The sequence below is a fragment of the Neovison vison genome, chromosome X (genome assembly GCF_020171115.1).
Source record: "Neovison vison isolate M4711 chromosome X, ASM_NN_V1, whole genome shotgun sequence".
In the NCBI taxonomy this organism is placed as follows: Eukaryota; Metazoa; Chordata; class Mammalia; order Carnivora; family Mustelidae; genus Neogale; species Neogale vison.
In genome coordinates this window covers 82706318-82734045 of record NC_058105.1, presented here as the reverse complement: position 1 = coordinate 82734045, position 27728 = coordinate 82706318, and the positions used below count along the sequence as shown (strand labels likewise).

The window sequence follows — 27728 nt, the reverse complement described above, 5'->3', positions numbered from 1 at the left end:
CTTTTACTGAACTGTTGGATATGGATATAAGCAAGGTGTTGGAAATTAAATTCAGGGTAATAGTTATCCAGAAAATGGCTAGGTTGGAGAAAACCATAAGTGGAAACATAGACTCAGTAAGGGCAAAAGTGAGAGCTAATCTGGCAGAACTTAAAAATGTTATCAGTGAGATCCAATCTTATCTTAACACTCTAACAGCTAGGGTAAATGAAGCAGAGATCAAATTCATGGTCTAGAACACAAACTGATAGAAAAGAAGGATCAGGAGGGGGTCTGGAACAAACAGCTTAGAAGCCAGAAAGCAGAATTAAGGAAATAAATGATGCCATGAAACATTCCAATGTCAGAATTATTGGAATCCCTGATGGGGTGAAGAGAGAGAGAGGTCTAAAAGATATAGGTGAGTAAATCCTAGCTGAGAATTTCCCTAATCTGGGGAATGAAACAAGTGTTCATGTACTAGATGCAGAAAGGATGCCCCCCAGAATCAACTAGGGTAAAAAGACCTCCAGACATGAGATTGTGAAGTTTGTGAATTGTAATTCATAGAAATCATCTTAATGGCAGCTAGGTGGAAGAGATTCCTTAACTACAGAGGGAAGAATATCAAAATAATGTCAGACCTGTCCACAGAAACCTGGCAAAGCAGAAAGGGCTGGCAAGACATATTCAGGGCACTAAATGAGAAGAACATGCAATCAAGAATACTTTATCTGGAAAGGCTGACATTTAGACTGGATGGAGAGATAAAGAGCTTCCAAGAATGGCAAAGACTAAAAGATTATGTGACCACGAAGTCGGCACTACAAGAAATATTGGGGGGGGCGGTCCATAAAAGAAGAAAGACTCCAAGACTGATATAGAACAGAAATTTACAGACACAATCTACAGAAACAAGGTTCTCACAGGCAACATGATGACAATAAAAAAAATACCTTTCAATAACCACTCTTACCATGAATGACCTAAATGCTCCCATTAAAATGACACAAGGCTGCAGATTCAATGAAAAGATGAGTCATCCATATACTGTCTACGAGAGATGCATTTTGAACCTAAAAATATATCCAGACTGAAAGTGAATGGATGGAGAATGTCAACAGATGTCAAAAGAAAGCTGAGGTAACAAATCTCATATTAAACCATTAGATTTTAAGCTAAAGACTGTAACTAAACATCCAGAAGGACACTATATCATTCTTAAATTTTTTTTTAATTTATTTGACAGAGAGAGAAATCACAAGTAGGCAGAAGTAGGCAGAGAGGCAGGCAGAGGGGGAGAAGCAGGCTCTCTGCTTAGCAGAGAGCCTGATGTGGGGCTCAATCCCAGGACCCAGGGATCATGACCTGAGCCAAAGGCAGAGGCTTAACCCACTGAGCCACCCAGGCACCCCAGGACACTGTATCATTCTTAAAGTGTCTATCCAACAAGAAGATCTAGCAATTGTAAATATCTATGCCTCCAACATGGGAACATCCAACTTCTTAAGCCAACTGTAAATCAAAGAAAAAGATATATTGATATGAATATGTTAACTGTAGGGGATCTTAATACACCACTATCAGCAAAGACAGATCATTTAAGGAGAAAATCAACAAATAAATAAGAACTTTGAATGCACACTGGACTGGATAGACCTCAAAGATATATACATAACACTCCACCCTAAAACAACAGAACACTCATTCTTCTCGAGAGCACAAGGAACCTTCTCTAGAATAGACCACATACTGGGACAAAAATCAGGGCTCAACTGATACCAAAGGATTGAGATTATTCCTTGCAGATTCTCAGATCATAATACTTTGAAACTGGAGCTCAACGACAAGGAAAAGTTTGGAAGAAATGCAAACACCTGGAAGCTAAAGACCACTTTGTTTAAGAATGCTTGGATCAACCAGGAGATCAAAGAAGAACTGAAACAATTCATGGAAACTAATGAGAATGAAGACAGTTCAGTCCCAAACCTATGGGATATGGCAAAGGCAGTCCTAAGGGGAAAGTACATAGCCATCCAAGCCTCACTTTAAAAAAATACAAAAATTCTGAATACACAAGCCCTCTTTACAATGTAAAGAACTGGAGAATCAACAAATTAAGTGTACCCCACACATGAGGAGGGAAATAATCCATTTAGAGCAGAGATGAATGAATTAGAAACCAGAGATATGGTAGAACACATGAACGAAACTAGAAGCTGGTTCCCTGAAAGATTTAATAAGATTGCTATCAACTACTGGCAGGCTAATTCAAAAAAGAAAAAGGACCCAAACTAATGAAATTATGAATGAAAGGGGAGAGATTATGACTAACACCAAGGAAATAGAAACTATGATCAGAAATTATTATCAGTAGTTATATGCAAATAAGTTGGGCAACCTAGAAGAAAAGGATGCATTCCTGGAAACCTATAAACTTCCAAGACTGAAGCAAGAAGAAATTGACAACCTGAATAGACCAATAACTAGTAAGGAGATGGAAGCAGTGATGAGAAACCTTCCAAATAACAAGATTCCAGGACCTGATGGATTCCCTGGGGAAGGTTACCAAACATTCAGAGAAGAAATAATACCTATTCTCCTAAAGCTGTTTCAAAAAAATAGAAGGAGAAGAAAACTTACAGACTCTTTCTATGAAGCTATCATTACCCTGATACCCAAATCAGGCAAGGACCCCAACAAAAGGGAGAATTCCAGACCAATATCCCTAATAAATGTGGATGCCAAAATTCTCAACAAGATTCTAGCTAACAGGATCCAACAGTACATTAAAAAGATTATCCACCAGGACCAGGTGGGACTTATTCCTGGGATGCAAGGTTGGTTCAACATTCACAGATCAACCAATGTGATAGAACAAATCAATAAAAGAAGAGAGAAGAACCACATGGTCCTCTCAATTGATACAGAAAAGGCACGTGATAAAATACAGCATCATTTCCTGGTTAAAACTCTTCAGAGTATAGGGATAGATGAAACAATCCTCAATTTCATTAAGTGTATCTATGGAAAACCCACAGTGAAAATCATTCTCAATGCGGAAAAGCTGAATCTTCCCATTCTCAATCAGGAACATGACAAGGATACCACTCTCACCACTACCATTCAACATAGTACTAGAAGTCCTAGCAACAGCAATCAGACAACAAAAAGAAATAAAATGTATTCAAATTGGCAAAGAAGAGGTCAAACTCCCTCTCTTCGCAGATAACATGATACTTTATATGGAAAACCCAAAGACTCCACTCCTAAATTACCAGAATTCATACAGCAATTCAGTCATGGGGCAGAATATAAAATCAATGCATAGAAATCAGTTGCTTTCTTATGCACTAACAATGAAATTATAGAATGGGAAATTAGAGAATCAATTTGATTTATAATCACACCAAAGACCATAAGGTACTTTGTAATAAACCTATACAAAGAGGTAAAACATATACAATCTAGGAACTACAAAACACCCATGAAAGAAATTGTAGAAGACACAAAAAGATGGAAAAACATACCATGCTCATGGATGGGAAGAATAAACATTGTTAAAATGTCTATGTTGCACCCCAAAGATACAGATGGAGTGAAAAGATTGGCCATCTGTACCCCAATGTTCATAGCAGCAATGGCCATAGTCGCCAAACTGTGGAAAGAGCCATGATGTTCTTCAACAGATGAATGGATAAAGAAGATATGGTCCATATATGCAATGGAATATTATGCCTCCATCAGAAAGGATGAATACCCAACTTTTGTATCAACATGGACAGGACTCGAAGAGATTATGCTGAGTGAAATAAGTCAAGCAGAGAGAGTCAGTTTTCATATGGTTTCACTTACTTGAGGAGCATAAGGGATAACACGGAGGACATTGGGAGGAGGAGAGGAGGGGGATGCTGGGGGAAATCGGAATGGGAGATGAACAATGAGAGACTGTGGACTCTGGGAAACAAACTCAGGGTTTTGTAGGGGAGAAAGGTGGGGGGTTGGGTGAACCTGATGGTAGGTAATAAGCAGGGCATGTATTGCATTGCATGGACCACTGAGTGTGGTGCATAAACAATGAATCTTGGAACACTGAAAAAATAAAGTTAAAAAGAAAAATCTATGCCGCCCAGAGCAATCTAAACTTTCAACGCCATCTCTATCAAACTACCAATGGTATTTTTCAAAGTGTTGGAACAAACAATCCTAACATATGTGTGAAACCAGAAAAGACCCCGAATCGCTAGGGAAATGTTGAAAAAGAAAAACAAAGCTTGGGGCATCACATTGCATGATTTCAAGCTTTATTACAAACCTGTAATCACTAAGGCAGCATGGTATTAACACAAAAACAGACATATAGACCAATAGACCAGAGTAGAGAGCCCAGATATGGACTCTCAACTCTTTGCTCAAATAATCTTTGACAAAGCAGAAAAAAAAATGCAAATAGAAGAAAGACAGTATCTCCAGTAAATGGTGCTGGATAATTGGACAGCTATACACAGAAGAGACCCATTAATTGCACTATTAGGTATTTATCTCTAAGTCACAGATGTAGTGGAAAGGAGGGCCACATGCACCCCAATGTTCATAGCAGCAATTTACACAATAGCTAAACTGTTTTAGGAGCCAAGATGTTCAATGCATGAATGGATAAAGAAGATGTGGTTCATATATCCAATGGAATTTTACTCAGCCATCAGAAAAGATGAATACCTACCATTTTCATAACATGGATAGAACTGAAGGGGATTATGCCAAGTGAAATAAATCAAGCAGAGAAAGTCCATTATCATATGGTTTCACTCATACCTGGAACATGAAATAGTGTAGGGACCACAGGGGAAGGGAGGGAAAACTGAAAGAGAAGAAATCAGTCAGGGAGACAAACTGTGAGAGACTCTGGACTCCAGGAACCTAACTGAGGCTTACAGAGGGGAGGGGGAAAGGTGTTATTGAGTAATGGATATTAAAGAGGGCACATGTGGTGATGAGCACTGTTATGCACAACTAATGAATCATTGACTACTACATCAAAAACTAATGATGGGGAGGAGACAAGATGGCGGGGGAGTATGAGGAGGCGCCTTTTCAGCCGGTACCCCAAAGTGAGCTGATGACCTACCAAAGAACTCCAATCACCCATGAAATCACCCTGAGATCAGAATTATACACGTCTGGATCTCTACAGGGGCAGAAGACGCCAGTGGGAAGTCTTTTTATCTCTTTTTGTTTGTCTACTTCATAAATCTTACCTTGGCCAATCTGGGCTGAACGTTCTTTTTCATCTTCATTTCTTTCCTCTCTCTCACTCTCTCTCTCTCTCTCTTTTCTTTTTCTTTTTCTTCTTTTCTTTTTCTTTTTCTTTTTCTTTTCTTTTGTCTCTCGTTTGGGTGGCGGAATCCTGAAGGCGCAGAAGTGTTCCAGGGTGCACCTTGACTGCACCACAGTTGATACATCCAGCTACATCTGTTCAGTCATCTCCCACCAAAATGACTAGGAAGAGAAATGCCCAACAGAAGAAAAATCCAGAGGATGGACCTTCTGCAACAGAGCTAACGGCTATCAATATAGGCAATATGTCGGAAAGAGAATTCAGGCTAACAATTATCCAGGCAATAGCTAGGATGGAGAAAGCCATGGATGACCAAACGGAATTGATTAGGGCCGAACTGAAAGCGACCAGACAGGATGTTCACAATGTTAGGGCAGAGCTTAAAGCTACCACGGAGGAGGACCACAATGCTCTCAATGAGTTCCAATCTAATCTAAACTCTATCAAAGCTAGGGTAACTGAGACAGAAGATCGAATTAGTGATCTGGAAGACAAACAGATAGAGAGAAAGGATCAGGAGGAAGCCTGGAACAAACAGCTTAGAAACCATGAAAACAGAAATAGGGAAATAAATGATGCCATGAAGTATTCCAACGTCAGAATTATTGGAATCCCTGAAGGGGAGGAGAAAGAAAGAAGTCTAGAAGATATCGTGGAACAAGTCCTTCATGAAAATTTTCCGAATCTCGCGAATGACACCAGCGTTCATGTACTAGAAGCTGAACGGTCTCCACCCAAGATTATACATTCCAAAAAAACATCACGACACCTGATAGTCAAGTTGAGGAATTATAATTGTAGGTATAATCTCTTGAAAGCCGCCAGGGCAAAGAGGCTCCTTACTTACGGAGGGAAGCCCATCAGAATAACGTCAGACCTGTCCACAGAGACCTGGCAAGCCAGAAGAGGCTGGCAAGATATATTCAGGGCACTAAATGAGAAGAACATGCATCCAAGAATACTTTATCCAGCAAGACTGACATTCAAAATGGATGGAGAGATAAAGAGTTTCCAAGACCGGCAAGGCTTAAAAGACTGTGCAACCACCAAGCCGACACTGCAGGAAATATTAAAGGGGGTTCTATAAAAGAGGAAAAATCCCAAGAATAGCATTGAACAGAAATATAGAGACAGTCTACAGAAAGAAAGACTTCAAAGGTAACTCGATGTCAATAAAAACGTATCTATCAATAATCACTCTCAATGTGAATGGCCTAAATGCACCCATAAAATGGCACAGGGTTGCAGATTGGATAAAACTACAGGACCCATCCATATATTGTCTACAAGAGACCCATTTTGAAACTAAAGATACACGCAAACTGGGGGGGGAGGAGTCAAGTTGGCGGAGAAGTAGCAGGCTGAGACTACTTCAGCTAGCAGGAGATCAGCTAAAGAGCTTATCTAAAGATTGCAAACACCTGCAAATCCATCGGCAGATCAAAGAGAAGAAGAACAGCAGTTCGAGAAACAGAAAAACAAACACTTTCTGAAAGGTAGGACTGGCGGAGAAGTGAATCCAAAGCGACGGGAAGATAGACCCCGGAGGGAGGGGCCGGCTCCCGGCAAGCGGCGGAGCAACAGAGCACAAAATCAGGACTTTTAAAAGTCTATTCCGCTGAGGGACATCGCTCCGGAGGCTAAACTGGGGCGAAGCCCACGAGGGGTCGGCGTGACCTCAGGCCCCGTAGGGTCACAGAAGGATGGGGCTGTCTGAGTGTTGCAGTGCTTGCGGATATTGGAACGGAAAGCCAGCTACAGACACAGAGCCGACAGTAAGCTCGCAGCTCGGTGTTGCCTTGAACCGGTTGCAAGAACGGTGAGCTCGGAGCTCGGCCGGAGGTTAGGCAGACGCGAGTTACTAGGAGCTGTTCGCTGAGGGCGCACTGAGGAGCAGGGCCCCGGGCTCATGGCTCCTCCGGGCCGGAGACCAGGAGGCCGCCATTTGTATTCCCGTCCTCCAGAATTCTACGGAAAGCGCTCAGGGAACAAAAGCTCCTGAAAGCAAAGCCGAGCGGATCACTCAGCCCGGCCCCTGGTAAGGATGGTGCAATTCCGCCTGGGGCAAAGACACTTGAGAATCACTACAACTGGCCCCTCCCCCAGAAGATCAACAAGAAATCCAGGCAAGACCAAGTTCACCTACCAAGGAGTGCAGTTTCAATACCAAGGAGAGCTGCGGAATTCCAGAGGAAGAGAAAACCAACCACGGAACTCATGGCTTTCTCATTGTGATTTTTTAGTCTTGCAGTTAATTTTTTTCTTTTTCATTTTTTTTTCTCGTCTTCTGCTAAATTTTTTCTAACTTTTACCCTGTTCTTTTTTAACGTTTTTTAACTAGTTTATCTAATATATATATTTTTTTCTTTTTTATGCTTTTCTTTATTCGTTTACTTTTTTTAATTCTTTTTTTTCTTTCTTTATTTTTGAATCTCTTTTTATCCCCAAATCAGAAGAGATCCCAATCTCTTCAATCTTTTTTTTTAATTCTTTTTTAAATTCTTGATTGAATTTTTAATTCAGTCTCTTTTTTTAATTCTTTTTTTTTCTTTTTATTTCTTTCTTTCTTTTTGAACCTCTTTTTATCCCCAAATCAGAAGAGACCCCAATCAGAAGAATTGGGAGATCCCAATCAGAGGAGATCCCAATCAGAGGAGATCCCTCACCCAATCGTGAGGGGGGACTGCTTCCACCCTTTTAGTATTTTACTTGCTCCTTCATATACTCTTAGCTGGACAAAATAACAAGGCGGAAAAATTCACAACAAAAAAAAAGAACAAGAGGCAGTACCGAAGGCTAGGGACCTAATCAATACAGACATTGGTAATATGTCAGATCTAGAGTTCAAAATGACAATTCTCAAGGTTCTAGCCGGGCTTGAAAAAGGCATGGAAGATATTAGAGAAACCCTCTCCAGAGATATAAAAGCCCATTCTGGAGAAATAAAAGAACTAAAATCTAACCAAGTTGAAATCAAAAAAGCTATTAATGAGGATCAATCAAAAATGGAGGCTCTCACTACTAGGGAAATGAGGCAGAAGAAAGAATTAGCGATATAGAAGACCAAATGACAGAGAATAAAGAAGCTGAGCAAAAGAGGGACAAACAGCTACTGGACCATGAGGGGAGAATTCGAGAGATAAGTGACACCATAAGACGAAACAACATTAGAATAATTGGGATTCCAGAAGAAGAAGAAAGAGAGAGGGGAGCAGAAGGTATACTGGAAAGAATTATTGAGGAGAATTTCCCCAATATGGCAAAGGGAACGAGCATCAGAATTCAGGAGATTCAGAGAACACCCATCAAAATCAATAAGAATAGGCCCACACCCCGTCACCTAATAGTAAAATTTACAAGCCTTAGTGACAAAGAGAAAATCCTGAAAGCAGCCCGGGAAAATAAGTCTGTAACATACAATGGTAAAAGTATTAGATTGGAAGCTTACGTATCCACAGAGACCTGGCAGGCCAGAAAGAGCTGACATGATATTTTCAGAGAACTAAACGAAAAACATGCAGCCAAGAATACTATATCCAGCTAGGCTATCATTGAAAATAGAAGGAGAGATTAAAAGCTTCCAGGACAAACAAAAACTGAAAGAATTTGCAAATACCAAACCAGGTCTACAGGAAATACTGAAAGGGGTCCTCTAAGCAAAGAGAGAGCCTACAAGTGGTAGATCAGAAAGGAACAGAGACAATATACAGTAACAGTCACCTTACAGGCAATACAATGGCACTAAAATCATATCTCTCAATAGTTACCCTGAATGATAATGGGCTAAATACCCCAATCAAAAGACAAAGGGTATCGGAATGGATAAAAAAACAAAACCCATCTATATGTTGCCTCCAAGAAACTCATTTTAAACCCGAAGACACCTCCAGACTTAAAGTGAGGGGGTAGAAAAGAATTTACCATGCTAATAGACATCAGAAAAAAGCAGGAGTGGCCATCCTTATATCAGATCAATTAGATTTTAAGCAAAAGACTATAATAAGAGATGAGGAAGGACACTATATCATACTCAAAGGGTCTGTCAACAAGAAGATCTAACAATTTTAAATATCTATGCCCCCAACGTGGGAGCAGCCAACTATATAAACCAATTAATAACAAAATCAAAGAAACACATCAACAATAATACAATGATAGTAGGGGACTTTAACACTCCCCTCACTGAAATGGACAGATCATCCAAGCAAAAGATCAACAGGGAAATAAAGGCCTTAAATGATACACTGGATGAGATGGACATCACAGATATATTCAGAACATTTCATCCCAAAGCAACAGAATACACATTCTTCTCTAGTGCACATGGAACATTCTCCAGAATAGATCACATCCTCGGTCCTAACTCAGGACTCAACCGGTATCAAAAGTTTGGGATCATTCCCTGCATATTTTCAGACCACAGTGCTCTGAAGCTAGAACTCAGCCACAAGAGGAAGTTTGGAAAGAACCCAAATACATGGAGACTAAACAGCATCCTTCTATAGAATGAATGGGTCAACCGGGAAATTAAAGAAGAATTGAAAAAAATCATGGAAAAAAATGATAATGAAAATACAACGGTTCAAAATCAGTGGGACACAACAAAGGCAGTCCTGAGAGGAAAATATATAGCGGTACAAGCTTTTCTCAAGAAACAAGAAAGGTCTCAGGTACACAACCTAACCCTACACCTACAGGAACTGGAGAAAGAACAAGAAAGAAACCCTAAGCCCAGCAGGAGAAGAGAAATCATAAAGATCAGAGAAGAAATCAATGAAATAGAAACCAAAAAAACAATAGAACAAATCAACCAAACTAGGAGATAGTTCTTTGAAAGAATTAATAAAATTGATAACCCCCTGGCCAGACTTATCAAAAAGAAAAGAGAAAGGACCCAAATAAATAAAATCATGAATGAAAGAGGAGAGATCACAACTAACACCAAAGAAATACAAACTATTATAAGAACATACTATGAGCAACTCTACGCCAACAAATTTGACAATTTGGAAGAATGGATGCATTCCTAGAAACATATAAACTACCAAAATTGAACCAGGAAGAAATAGAAAGCCTGAAAAGACCCATAACCAGTAAGGAGATTGAAACAGTCATTAAAAATCTCCAAACAAAAGCCCAGGCAAGACGGCTTCCCCGGGGAATTCTACCAAACATTTAAAGAAGAACTAATTCCTATTCACCTGAAACTGTTCCAAAAAATAGAAATGGAAGGAAAACTCCCAAACTCATTTTATGAGGCCAGCATCACCTTCATCCCAAAACCAGACACGGATACCATCAAAAAAGAGAGCTATAGACCAATATCCTTGATGAATACAGAGGCTAAAATTCTCACCAAAATACTAGACAATAGGATTCAACAGTACATTAAAAGAATTATTCACCATGACCAAGTGGGATTTATCCCAAGGCTGCAAGTTTGGTTCAACATCCACAAATCAGTCAATGTGATACAACACATCAATAAAAGAAAGAACAAGAAACATATGATACTCTCAACAGATGCTGAAAAAGCATTTGACAAAGTACAGCATCCCTTCCTGATCAAAAACCTACAAAGTGTAAGGATAGAGGGCACATACGTCAATATCATCAAAGCCATCTATGAAAAACCCACCGCATATATAATTCTCAATGGAGAAAAACTGGAAGCTTTTCCACTAAGGTCAGGAACACGGCAGGGATGTCCATTATCACCAATGCTATTCAACATAGTACTAGAAGTCCTAGCCTCAGCAATCAGACAACAAATGGAAATTAAAGGCATCTAAATCAGCAAAGAAGAAGTCAAATTATCACTCTTCGCAGATGATATGATACTCTATGTGGAAAACCCAAAAGACTCCACTCCAAAACTGCTAGAACTTGGACAGGAATTCAGTAAAGTGTCAGGATATAAGATCAATGCACAGAAATCAGTTGCATTTCTCTACACCAACAACAAGACAGAAGAAAGAGAAATTAAGGAGTCAATCCCATTTAAAATTGCACCCCAAACCATAAGATACCTAGGAATAAACCTAACCAAAGAGGCACAGAATCTATACTCAGAAAACTATAAAGTACTCATGAAAGAAATTGAGGAAGACACAAAGAAATGGAAAAATGTCCCATGCTCCTGGATTGGAAGAATAAATATTGTGAAAATGTCTATGCTACCTAAAGCAATCTACACATTTAATGCAATTCCTATCAAAGTACCATTCATCTTTTTCAAAGAAATGGAACAAATAATTTTAAAATTTATATGGAACCAGAAAAGACCTCGATTAGCCAAAGGGATATTGAAAATGAAAGCCAAAGTTGGTGGCATCACAATTCCGGACTTCAAGCTCTATTACAAAGCTGTCATCATCAAGACAGCATGGTACTGGTACAAAAACAGACACATAGACCAATGGAACAGAATAGAGAGCCCAGAAATAGACCCTCAACTCTATGGTCAACTAAACTTTGACAAAGCAGGAAAGAATGTCCAATGGAAAAAAGACAGCCTCTTCAATAAATGGTGCTGGGGAAACTGGACAGCCACATGCAGGAAAATGAAATTGGACCATTTCCTTACACCACACACAAAAATAGACTCAAAATGGATTAAGGACCTCAATGTGAGAAAGGAATCCATCAAAATCCTTGAGGAGAACACAGGCAGTAACCTCTAGACCTCAGCCGCAGCAACATCCTCCTAGGAACATCGCCAAAGGCAAGGGAAGCAAAGGCAAAAATGAACTACTGGGATTTCATCAAGATCTAAAGCTTTTGCACAGCAAAGGAAACAGTTAACAAAATCAAAAGACAACTGACAGAATGGGAGAAGATATTTGCAAACGACATATCAGATAAAGGGCTAGTGTCCAAAATCTATAAAGAACTTATCAAACTCAACACCCAAAGAACAAATAATCCAATCAAGAAATGGGCAGAGGACATGAACAGACGTTTCTGCAAAGAAGACATCCAGATGGCCAACAGACATATGAAAAAGTGCTCCATATCACTCGGCATCAGGGAAATACAAATCAAAACCACAATGAGATATCACCTCACACCAGTCAGAATGGCTAAAATCAACAAGTCAGGAAATGACAGATGCTGGCGAGGATGCGGAGAAAGGGGAACCCTCCTACACTGTTGGTGGGAATGCAAGCTGGTGCAACCACTCTGGAAAACAGCATGGAGGTTCCTCAAAATGTTGAAAAGAGAACTGCCTTATGACCCAGCAATTGCACTACTGGGAATTTACCCTAAAGATAGAAACGTAGTGATCCAAAGGGGCACGTGCACCCGAATGTTTATAGCAGCAATGTCCACAATAGCCAAACTATGGAAAGAACCTAGATGTCCATCAACAGATGAATGGATCAGGAAGATGTGGTATATATACACAATGGAATACTATGCAGCCATCAAAAGAAACGAAATCCTGCCATTTGCGACAACATGGATGGAACTAGAGTGTATCATGCTTAGCGAAATGAGTCAGGCAGAGAAAAACAACTATCATATGATCTCCCTGATATGAGGAAGTGGTGATGCAACATGGGGGCTTAAGTGGGTAGGAGAAGAATCCATGAAACAAGATGTGATAGGGAGGGAGACAAACCATAAGTGACTCTTCTTTTTTAGTATTTTATTTATTTATTTGACAGAGAGAGATCACAAGTAGGCAGAGAGGCAGACAGAGAGAGAGAGGAGGAAGCAGGCTCCCTGCTGAGCAGAGAGCCCGATGCGGGACTCGATCCCAGGACTCTGAGATCATGACCTGAGCCGAAGGCAGCGGCTTATCCCACTGAGCCACCCAGGCGCCCCATAAGTGACTCTTGATCTCACGAAACAAACTGTGGGTTGCTGGGGGGAGGGGGGTTGAGAGAAAGTGGGTAGGGTTATGGACATTGGGGAGGGTATGTGCTTTTGGGTAAACTGGAAGGGGAGGTGAACCATGACAGACTATAGACTCTGAAAAACAATCTGAGGGGTCTGAAGTGGCGGGGGGGTTGGAGGTTGGGGTACCAGGTGGTGGGTATTATAGAGGGCACAGCTTGCATGGAGCACTGGGTGTGGTGAAAATATAATTAATACTGTTTTTCTGAAAATAAATAAATTGGAAAAAAATTCCAAAAAAAAAAAAAAAAGAAGAACAGACCTACTAATAAAAACAGAATTCTTACCAGAAAAAAAAAAAATACATGCAGACTGAAAGTGAAGGGATGGAGAAGCATCGTTATGCCAATGGGCCGCAAAGGAAGGCTGGGGTGGCGATTCTCATATCAGATAAATTAGACTTCAAACTAAAGACTGTAGTCAGAGATTTAGAAGGACACTACATAATCCTTAAAGGGACTATCCACCAAGATGATCTAACAATTGTAAATATCTATGCTCCCAATATGGGAGCAGCCAATTACTTAAGAAAACTGTTAATCAAGATAAAGAGTCATATTGATATGAATACACTAATCGTAGGAGATCTTAACATGGCTCTTTCAGAATTAGACAGATCATCGAAGCAGAAAATCAATAAAGAAACAAGAGTATTGAATGACACATTGGACCAGATGGACCTCATAGATATATACAGAACATTCCACCCTAAAACAATAGAATACTCATTCTTCTCAAGTGCACATGGAACCTTCTCAAGAATAGACCACATACTGGGTCACAAATCAGGACTCAACCGACACCAAAAGACTGAGATTACTCCCTGCATATTCTCAGATCACAGTGCTTTGAAACTGGAGCTCAATCACAAGGAAAAGTTCCGAAGGAACTCAAACACCTGGAAGCTAAAGACCACCTTGCTTAAGAATGCTTGGATCAACCAGGAGATCAAAGAAGAACTGAAACAATTCATGGAAACCAATGAGAATGAAGACACTTCGGTCCAAAACATATGGGATACATCAAAGACGGTCCTAAGGGGGAAATACATAGCCATCCAAGCCTCGCTCAAAAAAATTGAAAAATCCAGAACACACCAGCTGTCTCTACACCTTAAAGAACTGGAGGATAAACAACAAATGAAACCAACTCCACACATAAGAAGGGAAATAAGCAAGATTAGAGCTGAAATCAATGAGGGAGAATCCAGAGATACAGTAGAACGTATCAATGAAACTAGAAGCTGGTTTTTTGAAAGAATCAATAAGAACGATAAGCCACTGGCTACACTAATCCAAAAGAAAAGAGAGAAAGCCCAAATTCACAAAATTATGAATGAAAAGGGAGAGATCACAACGAACACCAAGGAAGTAGAAACAATCATCAGAAGTTATTACGAACAGTTATATGCCAATAAGCTTAGCAACCTAGGTGAAATGGATGCATTCCTGGAAAAATATAAACTACCAAAATTGAACCAGGAAGAAATCGACAACCTGAATATACCAATATCTAATAACGAGATTGAAGCAGTGATCAAAAACCTCCCAAAAAACAAGAGCCCAGGACCTGACGGATTCCCTGGGGAATTCTACCAAACCTTCAATGAAGAACTAACACCTATTCTCCTGAAGCTGTTTCAAAAAATTGAAGAATAAGGAAAACTTCCAGACTGTTTCTATGAAGCCAGCATTACCCTGATCCCCAAACTAGGCAAGGACCATACCAAAAGGAGAATTTCAGACCAATATCACTGATGAATATGGATGCTAAGATTCTCAACAAGATCCTAGCCAACAGGATCCAACAGCACATTAAAAAGATTATCCACCATGATCAGGTGGGATTCATCCCTGGGCTACAAGGATGGTTCAACATTCGCAAATCAATCAATGTGATACAACAAATTAATATGAGAAGAGAGAAGAACCACATGGTCCTCTCAATTGATGCAGAAAAAGCATTTGACAAAATCCAACATCCGTTCCTGATTAAAACGCTTCAAAGTATAGGGATAGAGGGAACATTCCTGAACCTCATCAAATCTATCTATGAAAGACCCACAGCAAATATCATCCTCAATGGGAAAAAGCTTGCAGCCTTCCCATTGAGATCAGGAACAAGACAAGGATGCCCACTTTCACCACTCTTGTTCAACATAGTATTAGAAGTCCTAGCAACAGCAATCAGACAACAGAGAGAAATAAAAGGTATCCAAAATGGTAATGAAGAAGTCAAACTCTCTCTCTTCACAGATGACATGATTCTTTATATGGAAAACCCAAAAGACTCCACCCCCAAACTACTAGAACTCATACAGCAATTCAGCAACGTGGCAGGATACAAAGTCACTGTGCAGAAATCAGTGGCTTTCTTATACACTAACAATGAAAATACAGAAAGGGAAATTAGAGAATCGATTCCATTTACTATAGCACCAAGAACCATAAGATACCTGGGAATAAACCTAACCAAAGAGGTAAATGATCTGTACTCGAGGAACTACAGAACACTCATGAAAGAAATTGAAGAAGACACAAATAGATGGAACACCATTCCATGCTCTTGGATCGGAAGAATAAACATTGTTAAAATGTCTATACTGCCTAGAGCAACATATACTTTTAATGCCATTCCAATCAAAATTCCACCGGCATTCTTCAAAGAGCTGGAGCAAATAATCCTAAAATTTGTATGGAATCAGAAGAGACCCTGAATCGCTAAGGAAATGTTGAAAAACAAAAATAAAGCTGGCGGCATCACCTTACCTGATTTCAAGCTTTATTACAAAGCTGTGATCACCAAGACAGCATGGTACTGGCATAAAAACAGACACATAGACCAGTGGAACAGAGGAGAGAGCCCTGATATGGACCCTCAACTCTATGGTCAATTAATCTTTGACAAAAACAGGAAAAAATATACAGTGGAAAAAAGACAGTCTCTTCAATAAATGGTGCTGGGAAAACTGGACAGCTATATGTAGAAGAATGAAACTCGACCATTCTCTTACACCGTACAAAAAGATCAACTCAAAATGGATAAAAGACCTCAACGTGAGACAGGAATCCATCAGAATCTTAGAGGAGAACATAGGCAGTAATCTCTTCGATATCAGCCACAGCAACTTCTTTCAAGATACGTCTCCAAAGGCAAAGGAAATAAAAGCGAAAATAAACTTCTGGGACTTCATCAAAATCAAAAGCTTCTGCACAGCAAAGGAAACAGTCCACAAAACAAAGAGGCAACCCACGGAATGGGAGAAGATATTTGCAAATGACAGTACAGACAAAAGGTTGATATCCAGGATCTATAATGAACTCCTCAAACTCAACCCACACGAAACAGTCAAACACATCAAAAAATGGGCAGAAGATATGAACAGACACTTCTCCAATAAAGACATACAAATGGCTATCAGACACATGAAAAAATGCTAATCATCACTAGCCCTCAGGAGATTCAAATTAAAACCACATTGAGATATCACCTTACACCAGTTAGAATGGCCAAAATTAACAAAACAGGAAACAACATGTGTTGGAGAGGATGTGGAGAAAGGGGAACCCTCTTCCACTGTTGGTGGCAATGCAAGTTGGTATAGTCTCTTTGGAAAACAGTGTGGAGATTCCTCAAGAAATTAAAAATAGAGCTTCCCTATGGCCCTGAAATTGCACTCCTGGGTATTTACCCCAAAGACACAGATGTCGTGAAAAGAAGGGCCATCTGTACCCCAATGTTTATAGCAGCAATGGCCACAGTCGCCAAACTATGGAAAGAACCAAGATGCCCTTCAACGGATGAATGGATAAGGAAGATGTGGTCCATATACACTATGGAGTATTATGCCTCCATCAGAAAAGATGAATACCCAACTTTTGTATCAACATGGACGGGACTGGAAGAGATTATGCTGAGTGAAATAAGTCAAGCAGAGAGAGTCAATTATCATATGGTTTCACTTATTTGTGGAGCATAACAAATAGCATGGAGGACAAGGGGCTTTAGAGAGGAGTAGGGAATTTGGGTAAATTGGAAGGGGAGGCGAACCATGAGAGACTATGGACTCTGATAAACAATCTGAGGGGTTTGAAGTGGCGGGGGGGTGGGAGGTTGGGGTACCAGGTGGTGGGTATTATAGAGGGCGAGGCTTGCATGGAGCACTGGGTGTGGTGAAAAAACAATGAATAATGTTATTCTGAAAAGAAATAAATTGAAAAAAAAGATAAAGAGATATGAATACACTAATCGTAGGAGATCTTAACACGCCTCTCTCAGAATTAGACAGATCATCGAAGCAGAAAATCAATAAAGAAACAAGAGCATTGAATGACACATTGGACCAGATGGACCTCATAGATATATACAGAACATTCCACCCTAAAACAACAGAATACTCATTCTTCTCAAGTGCACACGGAACCTTCTCCAGAATAGACCACATACTGGGTCACAAATCAGGACTCAAACGATACCAAAAGACAGAGATTATTCCCTGCATAGTCTCAGATCAAAATGCTTTGTAACTGGAGCTCAATCACAAGGAAAAGTTCCGAAGGAACTCAAACACCTGGAAGCTAAAGACCACCTTGCTTAAGAATGCTTGGATCAACCAGGAGATCAAAGAGGAACTGAAACAATTCATGGAAACCAATGAGAAAGAAGACACTTCGGTCCAAAACCTATGGGATACACAAAGGCGGTCCTAAGGGGGAAATACATAGCCATCCAAGCCTCGCTCAAAAAAACTGAAAAATCCAGAACACACCAGCTGTCTCTACACCTTAAAGAACTGGAGAATCAACAACAAATGAAACCAACTCCACACATAAGAAGGGAAATAAGCAAGATTAGAGCTGAAATCAATGAGGGAGAAGCCAGAGATACAGTAGAACGTATCAATGAAACTAGAAGCTGGTTTTTTGAAAGAATCAACAAGATCGATAAACGATTGGCCACACTAATCCAAAAGAAAAGAGAGAGAGCCCAAATTCATAAAATTATGGATGAAAAGGAAGAGATCACAACGAACACCAAGGAAGTAGAAACAATCATAAGAAGTTATTATCAACAGTTATATGCCAATAAGCTTAGCAACCTAGATGAAATGGATGCATTCCTGGAAAGATATAAACTACCAAAATTGAACCAGGAAGAAATCGACAACCTGAATATACCAATATCTAATAACGAGATTGAATCAGTGATCAAAAAACTCCCAAAAAACAAGAGCCCAGGACCTGACGGATTCCCTGGGGAATTCTACCAAACCTTCAAAGAAGAACTAACACCTATTCTCCTGAAGCTGTTTCAAAAAATTGAAGCAGAAGGAAAACTTCCAGACTCTTTCTATGAAGCCAGCATTATCCTGATCCCCAAACCAGGCAAAGACCCTACCAAAAAGGAGAATTTCGGACCAATATCACTGATGAATATGGATGCTAAGATTCTCCACAAGATCCTAGCCAACAGGATCCAACAGCACATTAAAAAGATTATCCACCATGACCAGGTGGGATTCATCCCTGGACTACAAGGATGGTTCAACATTTGCAAATAAATCAGTGTGATAGAACAAATTAATATGAGAAGGGAGAAGAACCACATGGTCCTCTCAATTGATGCAGAAAAAGCATTTGACAAAATCCAACATCTGTTCCTGATTAAAATGCTTCAAAGTATAGGGATAGAGGGAACATTCCTGAACTGCATCAAATATATCTATGAATGACTCACAGGAAATATCATCCTCAATGGGAAAAAGCTTGCAGCCTTCCCATTGAGATCAGTAACACGACAAGGATGCCCACTCTCACCACTTTTGTTCAACATAGTATTAGAAGTCCTAGCAACAGCAATCAGACAACGAAGAGAAATAATAGGTGTCCAAATTGGCAATGAAGAAGTCAAACTCTCTCTCTTCGCAGATGACATGATTCTTTATATGGAAAACCCAAAAGACTCCACCCCCAAACTACTAGAACTCATACAGCAATTCAGCAACGTGGCAGGATACAAAGTCAATGTACAGAAATCAGTGGCTTTCTTATACACTAACAGTGAAAATACAGAAAGTGAAATTAGATAATCGATTCCATTTACTATAGCACCAAGAACCATAAGATACCTGGGAATAAACCTAACCAAAGAGGTAAAGGATCTGTATTCAAGGAACTACAGAACACTCATGAAAGAAATTGAAGAAGACACAAAAAGATGGAAGACCATTCCATGCTCTTGGATCATAAGAATAAACATTGTTAAAATGTCTCTACTGTCTAGAGCAATCTATATTTTTAATGCCATTCCGATCAAGATTTCACTGGTATTTTTCAAAGAGCTGGAGCAAATAATCTAAAAATTTGTATGGAATCAGAAGAGACCCTGAATCGCTAAAGAAATGTTGAAAACCAAAAATAAAACAGGCGGCATCACGCGACCTGATTTCAAGCTTTACTACAAAGCTGTGATCACCAAGACAGCACGGTACTGGCATAAAAACAGACACACAGACCAGTGGAACAGAGTAGAGAGCCCAGATATGGACCCTCAACTCTATGGGCAAATAATCTTCGACAAAACGAGAAAAATATACAGTGGAAAAAAGACAGTCTCTTCAATAAATGGTGCTGGGAAAACTGGACAGCTATATGTAGGAGAATGAAACTCGACCATTCTCTTACACCGTACACAAAGATCAACTCAAAATGGATAAAAGACCTCAATGTGAGACAGGAATCCATCAGAATCCTAGAGGAGAACATAGGCAGTAATCTCTTCGAAATCAGCCACAGCAACTTCTTTCAAGACATGTCTCCAAAGGCAAAGGAAACAAAAGCGAAAATAAACTTCTGGAACTTCATCAAAATAAAAAGCTTCTGCACAGCAAAGGAAACAGTCAAAAAAACAAAGAGGCAACCCACGGAATGGGAGAAGATATTTGCAAATGACAGTACAGACAAAAGGTTGATATCCAGGATCTATAATGAACTCCTCAGGCTCAACACACACAAAACAGGCAAACATATCAAAAAATGGGCAGAAGAGCCTGCCTCTCTGCCTATTTGTGATCTCTGTCAAATAAACAAATAAAATCTTAAAAAAAAAAAACGAAAAAAAATGGGCAGAGATATGAACAGACACTTCTCCAATCAAGACATACAAATGGTTATCAGACACATGAAAAAATGTTCATCATCACTAGCCCTCAGGAGATTCAAATTAAAACCACATTGAGATATCACCTTACACCAGTTAGAATGGCCAAAATTAACAAAACAGGAAACAACATGTGTTGGAGAGGATGTGGAGAAAGGGGAACCCTCTTCCACTGTTGGTGGCAATGCAAGTTGGTGCAGCCTCTTTGGAGAACAGTGTGGAGATTCCTCAAGAAATTAAAAATAGAGCTTCCCTATGACCCTGCAATTGCACTCCTAGGTATTTGCCCCAAGGATACATATGTTGTGAAAGGAAGGGCCATCTGTACCCCAATGTTTATAGCAGCAATGGCCACAGTTGCCAAACTATGGAAAGAACCAAGATGCCCTTCAACGGATGAATGGATAAGGAAGATGTGGTCCATATACACTATGGAGTATTATGCCTCCATCAGAAAGGATGAATACCCAACTTTTGTAGCAACATGGACGGGACTGGAAGAGATTATGCTGAGTGAAATAAGTCAAGCAGAGAGAGTCAATTATCATATGGTTTCACTTATTTGTGGAGCATAACAAATATCATGGAGGACAAGGGGTTTTAGGAGAAGGGAGTTGGGGTAAATTGGAAGGGGAGGTGAGTTATAGGAGACTATGGACTCTGAAAAACAATATGAGAGGTTGGAAGTGGCGGGGGGGTGTTGGGAGGTTGGGGTACCAGGTGGTGGGTATTATAGAGGGCACGGATTGCATGGAGTACTGGGTGTGGTGAAAAAATAATGAATACTGTTTTTCTGAAAATAAATAAATTGAAAAAATTTTTTAGAAACTAATGATGTATTATATGTTAGCTAACTGGACATGATAATATAAAAAGTGAATTAAAAATTAAAAAAAGAAACCAACCACATTCATCAAAAAACTATAACAAATAATACTAACATTTGCATGAAACTACAAATGATGTTGAATAGCCAAAGTAGTCTTGAGAAAGAAAGAGTAAAAAGAAAAAAGCTGGTGGTTTCACAGTCCCAGATTTCCAAATATACTAAGCTGTAGTAGTCAAAATATGTGGTCATAGCACAAAAATAGATACACATATCAATGGGATAGAATAGAAAGCCCAAAAATAAATGCATGCTTGTATGCTCAAGTAATCTATGACAAAGAAGGCAAGAATATATAATGGAGCAAGATGGTCTCTACAATATATAATGCTGGGAAAAACCTGATAGCAAGATGAAAAATAATGAATGTGTTACACTTTCTTATACCATACACAAAAATAAACTCAAATTAGATTAAAAATCTGTATGTAAGACCTGAAATAAAATCCTAAGGAAACCATAAACAATAATCTCTTTGACTTTTGGTTACCAGAGTCAGAGGGTGGAAGAAGGGTAACTATAAAAATGTGTTCGAAAGGTTCAAACTTCCAGATATAGAATAAGTAAGTACTAGATTACTAGGGATATATTATATAATGTGATAACTATAGCTAACACTGTTGTATGATATATATGAAAGTACTAGAGTAAATCATGACTTCTCTTCAGGAAGATTTAAAAAATTTTTCCTTCTGTTCTTGTTTTCTTCTCATTGCATCTTTAAGAAAAGATGGAAGCCACCTAAACTTATTGTAGTAATAATTCCACAATATATGTGTATCAAACCATTATTATGTATTCTTTTTTTAAGATTTTATTTATTTATTTGAGAGAGACAGTGAGAGAGAGCATGAGCGAGGAGAAGGTCAGAGAGAGAAGCAGACTCCCCGTGGAGCCGGGAGCCCGATACAGGACTCGATCCCGGGACTCCAGGATCATGACCTGAGCCGAAGGCAGTCGTCCAACCAACTGAGGCACCCAGGCATCCCCCATTATGATGTATTCTTTAAACCCATACAAAGATTATGTCTATTATTTCTCAATAAAAGTGAAAAAATTCAAAAGGAACTACCATACAATACAGTAATTGCACTTCTGAGGAAACAGCTGAAGGAAATGAATACATTTTGTTGAAAAAATATCAGACATTGGCATGTTCCTGTTCATTGCAGTCTTATGTACCCTAGACATGGAAACAAATTAAATGTCCATCAGTGAACGGGAAGGAAAAATAAAATATGATAAAAACAGAGAAGGAAGCAAATCATAAGAGACTTTTTTTTTTTGCTTTTTAAATATTTCCTTTTATTCTGGAACAGAAACTGGAAAAAGGACAATGATTCACTCAGAAAGCAATGACTCAATTCAGGTTACTACTTTACATTTAAGCACCACTCAAAAAGTGGGCAGAAAGCAAGTGATTCTTCTTTGCCCATCACAATACCAGCTACATAGCTGAGAGTTCAGAACTTAATTACACAATGCTTTCTCTGTTACCAGAAGCTAACACTGCTCTGCGACAAATAGGACAGGTAGAATTCTTAGACAACCAGCGATCGATGCAGTGGACATGGAACTCATGGGAACAAGGTAGTTTACGAAGTTTGTTGCCTTCTGTGTATTCTGTAATGCAAACACTACAGGTTTTTAATGCATCGTTTTCACCAAAACTTCTCATTGCCAAGTTGTCAATCTGTTCTTTGGTGAGTCCTCTAGGTTGGTCATCATCATCCTCATTTAAGAGGAAAAACTGAACCAGACTAAGGAAGGGCAAAGAGCCACTTTCATCAAATGTTACCAGGGCTCTGTGTCGACCCTCTCGTCTGGCACCTGATGAGCCTGATGATGAGCTTCCTTCATTACTGCCTTCAGACACCTCTGAGCTAGTCTCTGAACTTTCACCACTAGAACTGGAGCTAGGACTGGAACTGGAACTGAACTGGAACTTGAACTTGAACTGGAACTGGAACCAGAACTGCTACTACCACCAGAACCCCCTCTTCCATTCCATGACTCTGCCCTTTCCACATTTTGACTTGAGACTGAGCCACTGGGCTCGGAATCACTATCACTGTACATAAAGTAGCTTAACTCACCAAAACCTGTCATTATCTGCCTTAACATGGTCTGAATTGCAACAGATGTAGTCTCACTTAAACCAGTATTAAAGATTCTACGAATTGGAATTCTGATGGTACTGACATAGGTTCTCACATCTGCCTGTTCGGAACGTGAAAATGTACGCCTAAAACCTCCTCGTTCACTTTCATAAGTGACAGTATTGTTTGGTGTCTGAGACCTTGACCGAGTTCTGCTAGCTATGCTATCTCTCTGTTGGTACTCTCCAGGACGAACTCTTCTTACTTGCAGATCAAGGACTATGGTTGGAGGTCTCTGTCCTGATCCTGCAGATTCACCACTGCTGGTTGTGTCTGAAGAACCTGCTCCTTGTGAGGCATTTCTTGTTACAGAAGCTGCAAAAAGACCTCTACTTAGCAAATCAGGTCCACTTATTTGCTGTCTCAATGTCACATGGTGTCGGGTTCTAGAACTTCCCTTAGTCTCATTTACCAAAGGATGCTCAAAAGTCTGAGATGAGATAGTATGATGAGATCTCCGTGGAATTTCACTCATTGGATGCAGAGGTGACCTACTTCTTTCAGCTCTCACTCGGGTTCTCCGATGGTCTGGGCTCCTGCTTCTTGCCCTTCTCTGACCTCTGGTGGATGCGACTTCTCCCATTAATGCCTCAGTTGAATTTCGTTCTGATCTAGGGGGTCTTGCAGATGTTGATTCAGATCGTGGATTTTCCACGTGCCTTTGGCTGCTGTTGTCTGTATTTTCTCCACCAGAGTGTCTTGCAGATGGCTCATTTTCATTCTCTGGATTTTGACTCCCATTATTACGGTTAACGTTGATCTCTAAACTGAAATCTGAAATCACCACTGTTTGGGTTAGTCCGGCTCACTGCTCTCCAAGACTGGTTTCCTCTTTGACCACTTCTTGTTGTATTTCCAGTTTGTCTGACGGTGTTAAGCCAGTCTATTATAGAGTCATCATTGGACACATCATCTGAAGAGTCTCCACCTCTGTTTTCATCTGAGTTTTGTGGTGCTGGGCCATCTTTAATTTGTTGTAGTCTTCTCAGCAACTCTTCCTCAGTACTTTCACCTGGGGTGCCTAGCAAATTGTTATCCCTCATAAGTCTATAACCTTCTTCACTCAGGTTATTTACAAATTGATAGCTTCTTCCCGATCCAATTGGTCCATCTGACTTCTGCACTGTGCTGCAGACTGATCACCACTTCCTTTATCATTAGAATCTGAGCTTTCCATCTTGATGAACAAGTGGAAGATAATTCGGTTTTGGTGTCGGGTCCAACTCTGTCGGTTCGGCGGCTGCCACCACTGCAGCCGCGGAGGCTCCTGCGCGCCTTCCCTGCAGCTGCTCTCAAGCCCGCCTCCAATGAGTCGCTGGTGGAGACCCGCATCTAGCCCAGTGCCTGCTCAGAGACGTTGCTCAGGCAGCCATTATCTTCCCCATTGTTACCAAGCAGCTTCATAAGAGACTCTTAACAGGAAACAAACTGAGGGTTGTTGGAGGGGAGGTGGAGAGGCGGGGTAAACGGATGATGGATATTAAGATTGGAACTTGCTGTAATGGGCACTGAGTGTTATATGCGAGTGATGAATCATTGAATTCTATCCCTGAAACTAATACTACACTATATGTTAACTAACTAAAGTTTAAGTGAAATCTTGAAAGAAAAAAAAATGTCCATCAATGGATGAATGGATAAGGAAATTGTGGTATATATACCGTGTAATATTTAGGGCAATAAGAAGGAACACATGATATTTGTGACAATAAGAATAGACCTCAAGTCATTACAGTAAGTGAAACTTGTCAGACAAACGGTATATGAATTAATTTGTATATAGGATCTGTAAAGCAAAATCAAAATATATAAAAATAGTTCAGGGGCATCTGAGTGGCTCAGTGGGTTAAAGCCTCTTCCTTGGGCTCGGGTCATGATCCCAGGGTCCTGGGATCGAGCCCCACATTGGGCTCTCTTCTCGGTGGGGATCCTGCTTCCTCCTCTCTCTCTGCCTGCCTCTCTGCCTACTTGTGATCTCTGTCTGTCAAATAAATAAATAAAATCTTTGAAAAAATAGTTCAGATTTGTGATTACAGTGTCGGGGGTGGTAACTGGGAATGTGTGAAGAAGGTACCAAATAGTACAAACTTCCATTTATAAGGTAAATAAGTACTGGGGATGTAGTGTACATCATGGCTATATTTAACATTATGCTACTTTTGAAAGTTGTTAAGAAGGAAATTCCAAGATCTCTCATCACAAGGGAATTTTTTTTCTTTTTTTATATCTATATTTTATGATGTTAACTAAACTTATTTTGGTAATGATTTTTTAATATATATAATTGAAGTCATTATGCTCTATACCTTATACAGTGCTGTATATTAGTTATATCTCAATAAAGATTGAAAAATATAAATACTACACTAAGCAATATACAGATTTAATGCAACATTTATCAAAATCCTGGTGGTCTTTTTTACAAAAATAGAAAAATCCGTTCTAAATTTCAATATCAAGGATATCAACAGATCCTAAAATAGTCTTGAAAAATAATGTAGTCAGTGATCCCATGTTTCCTGAATTCAATACATTACAAAGTAACATTAACATAAAGGTTTATGATACTAACTTAAAGACATTTATATAGACCAATGCAGTAGAATAAAAAGCTAAGAAATAAACTATTGCATAAATGCTCAAATAATTTTCAACAAAGGTACTAACACCATACAATGGAGAAAGGACAATCTTTTCAACAAATTACATTGAAAAACTGGATATCCAAAGGCAAAATAATTAAGTTGGACTCTTACCTAAAACCACATGCAAAATGTAAATTTCAATGAATCAAAGACTTAAATATGAAAGCTAAAATTATAAAATTCTTAGAAGAAATCATTGGGTATATGAGGGAGTGGGGAATAGAGGAACAATTTCATTAATTCAACCCAAAAACCATAGGTAACCAAAATTAAAACAGATAAAATGCACTATATTGAAATTTTATAATTCTATGCATCAAAGGACACAATGAAGTGAAAGGCAACCTACATATTGGGAAAAATATATGCATTATTGATAAGGGGTTCATACCCAAAATATATCAAAAACTCTTATGAAGTCAACAAATCATAAGCAAACTAATTAAAAACTGGTCAGAGGACTTGAATACACTATTCTCTAAAGAAGATATATAAATGACAAATAAGCACATGGAAAGGAATTCAATATCACTAATCAAACAATGTTGCAGGGGTGCTTGGGTGGCTCAGTAAGTTGAGCACCTGCCTTTGGCTCAAGTCATGATTCCAGGGTCCTGGGATCAAGCCCCAGTCCAGGCTCCCTGCTCAGCAGGGAGTCTGCTTCTTCCTCTGCATCCCCACCCCTCGCCGCTCATTCTCTTTCTCTTCCCCTCTCATTCTCAAATAAATAAAAATGTTATTAAAAAAACAATGTTGCAAAAAATAGGATAATAAAAAATGTTAGAAGTAAAAGCTCAGAAAGGACATTTCCATTTGGGATTTGAAATTTTCTAATAGGGGTCCCTGGGTGGTGTAGTAGGTTTAGTATTTGACTCAGTTTCAGCTCAGGTCATGAACTCAGTCATGCATCTGACACTCTGCTTGGTGCAGAGTCTGTTTAAGTTTCTCTTTGCCTTTCTCCCTGCCCCTCCCACCTCCCTTTCTTGCTCTCAAATACATAAATAAATCTTCAAGAAAAAAAAAAAAGAAAAGGAAAGATTTACCGTATTCCTGGTAACCTAGAAGACCACACATATACATACACATGTGCATATGCCCAGGGTTGTGTGGATACCAACCAAAGAGGCAGAGTCCTACCTCTGGCTGACTTTGAAGCTCTGTGCAAGCAGGAAGTGAAGATGAAGGAATTGTCGACTCCTGTTTGAATGGTGAAGGCATGCACAAACATGTACACAGAACTCCTGGGAGACCTATTGATTACAGACATGTAAGGAAATATTTCTGCAATAATTACCCAACCTAAACTAATGGAACGGAGACTTTAGTGACTGCACACATGACAAAATACAAGAGTATACAGAATTAGTTTCAAAAAGTCACTCAACAAACAAGATAAACTGCTATCAGAAATAACGAAAACAATAAATCCTAGGAACAGAAAATTTGATCTGCAAAATTTTTCAGATTGTATTATTTAAAATATACTGTTTCCAACGAAATTATAAGGCATGCAAATAAATAAGGAAAGTGTGTTCCTCACACAGAAAATAATAAGCTATACACAGAGAAATAAGACAATCATTTCTAAAGAACTAAAGAAAATGTCCATCAACTGATGAGTGGATAAAGAAGATGTGGTGTATATATACACAAAGTGGGAT

The 27728-nt window shown here is 39.4% G+C and overlaps 1 protein-coding gene across 1 annotated transcript; it reads right to left on the bottom strand.

Moving 5' to 3' along the window:
- Positions 1-22737: 22737 nt before the first annotated feature.
- Positions 22738-24627, bottom strand: LOC122896793 (E3 ubiquitin-protein ligase RLIM-like). Its single transcript, XM_044234853.1, is given in 4 exon segments — positions 22738-23201; positions 23204-24194; positions 24196-24509; positions 24512-24627. Coding segments are annotated over 4 exon segments (1857 nt in total). The 5' UTR covers positions 24600-24627.
- Positions 24628-27728: the final 3101 nt, after the last annotated feature.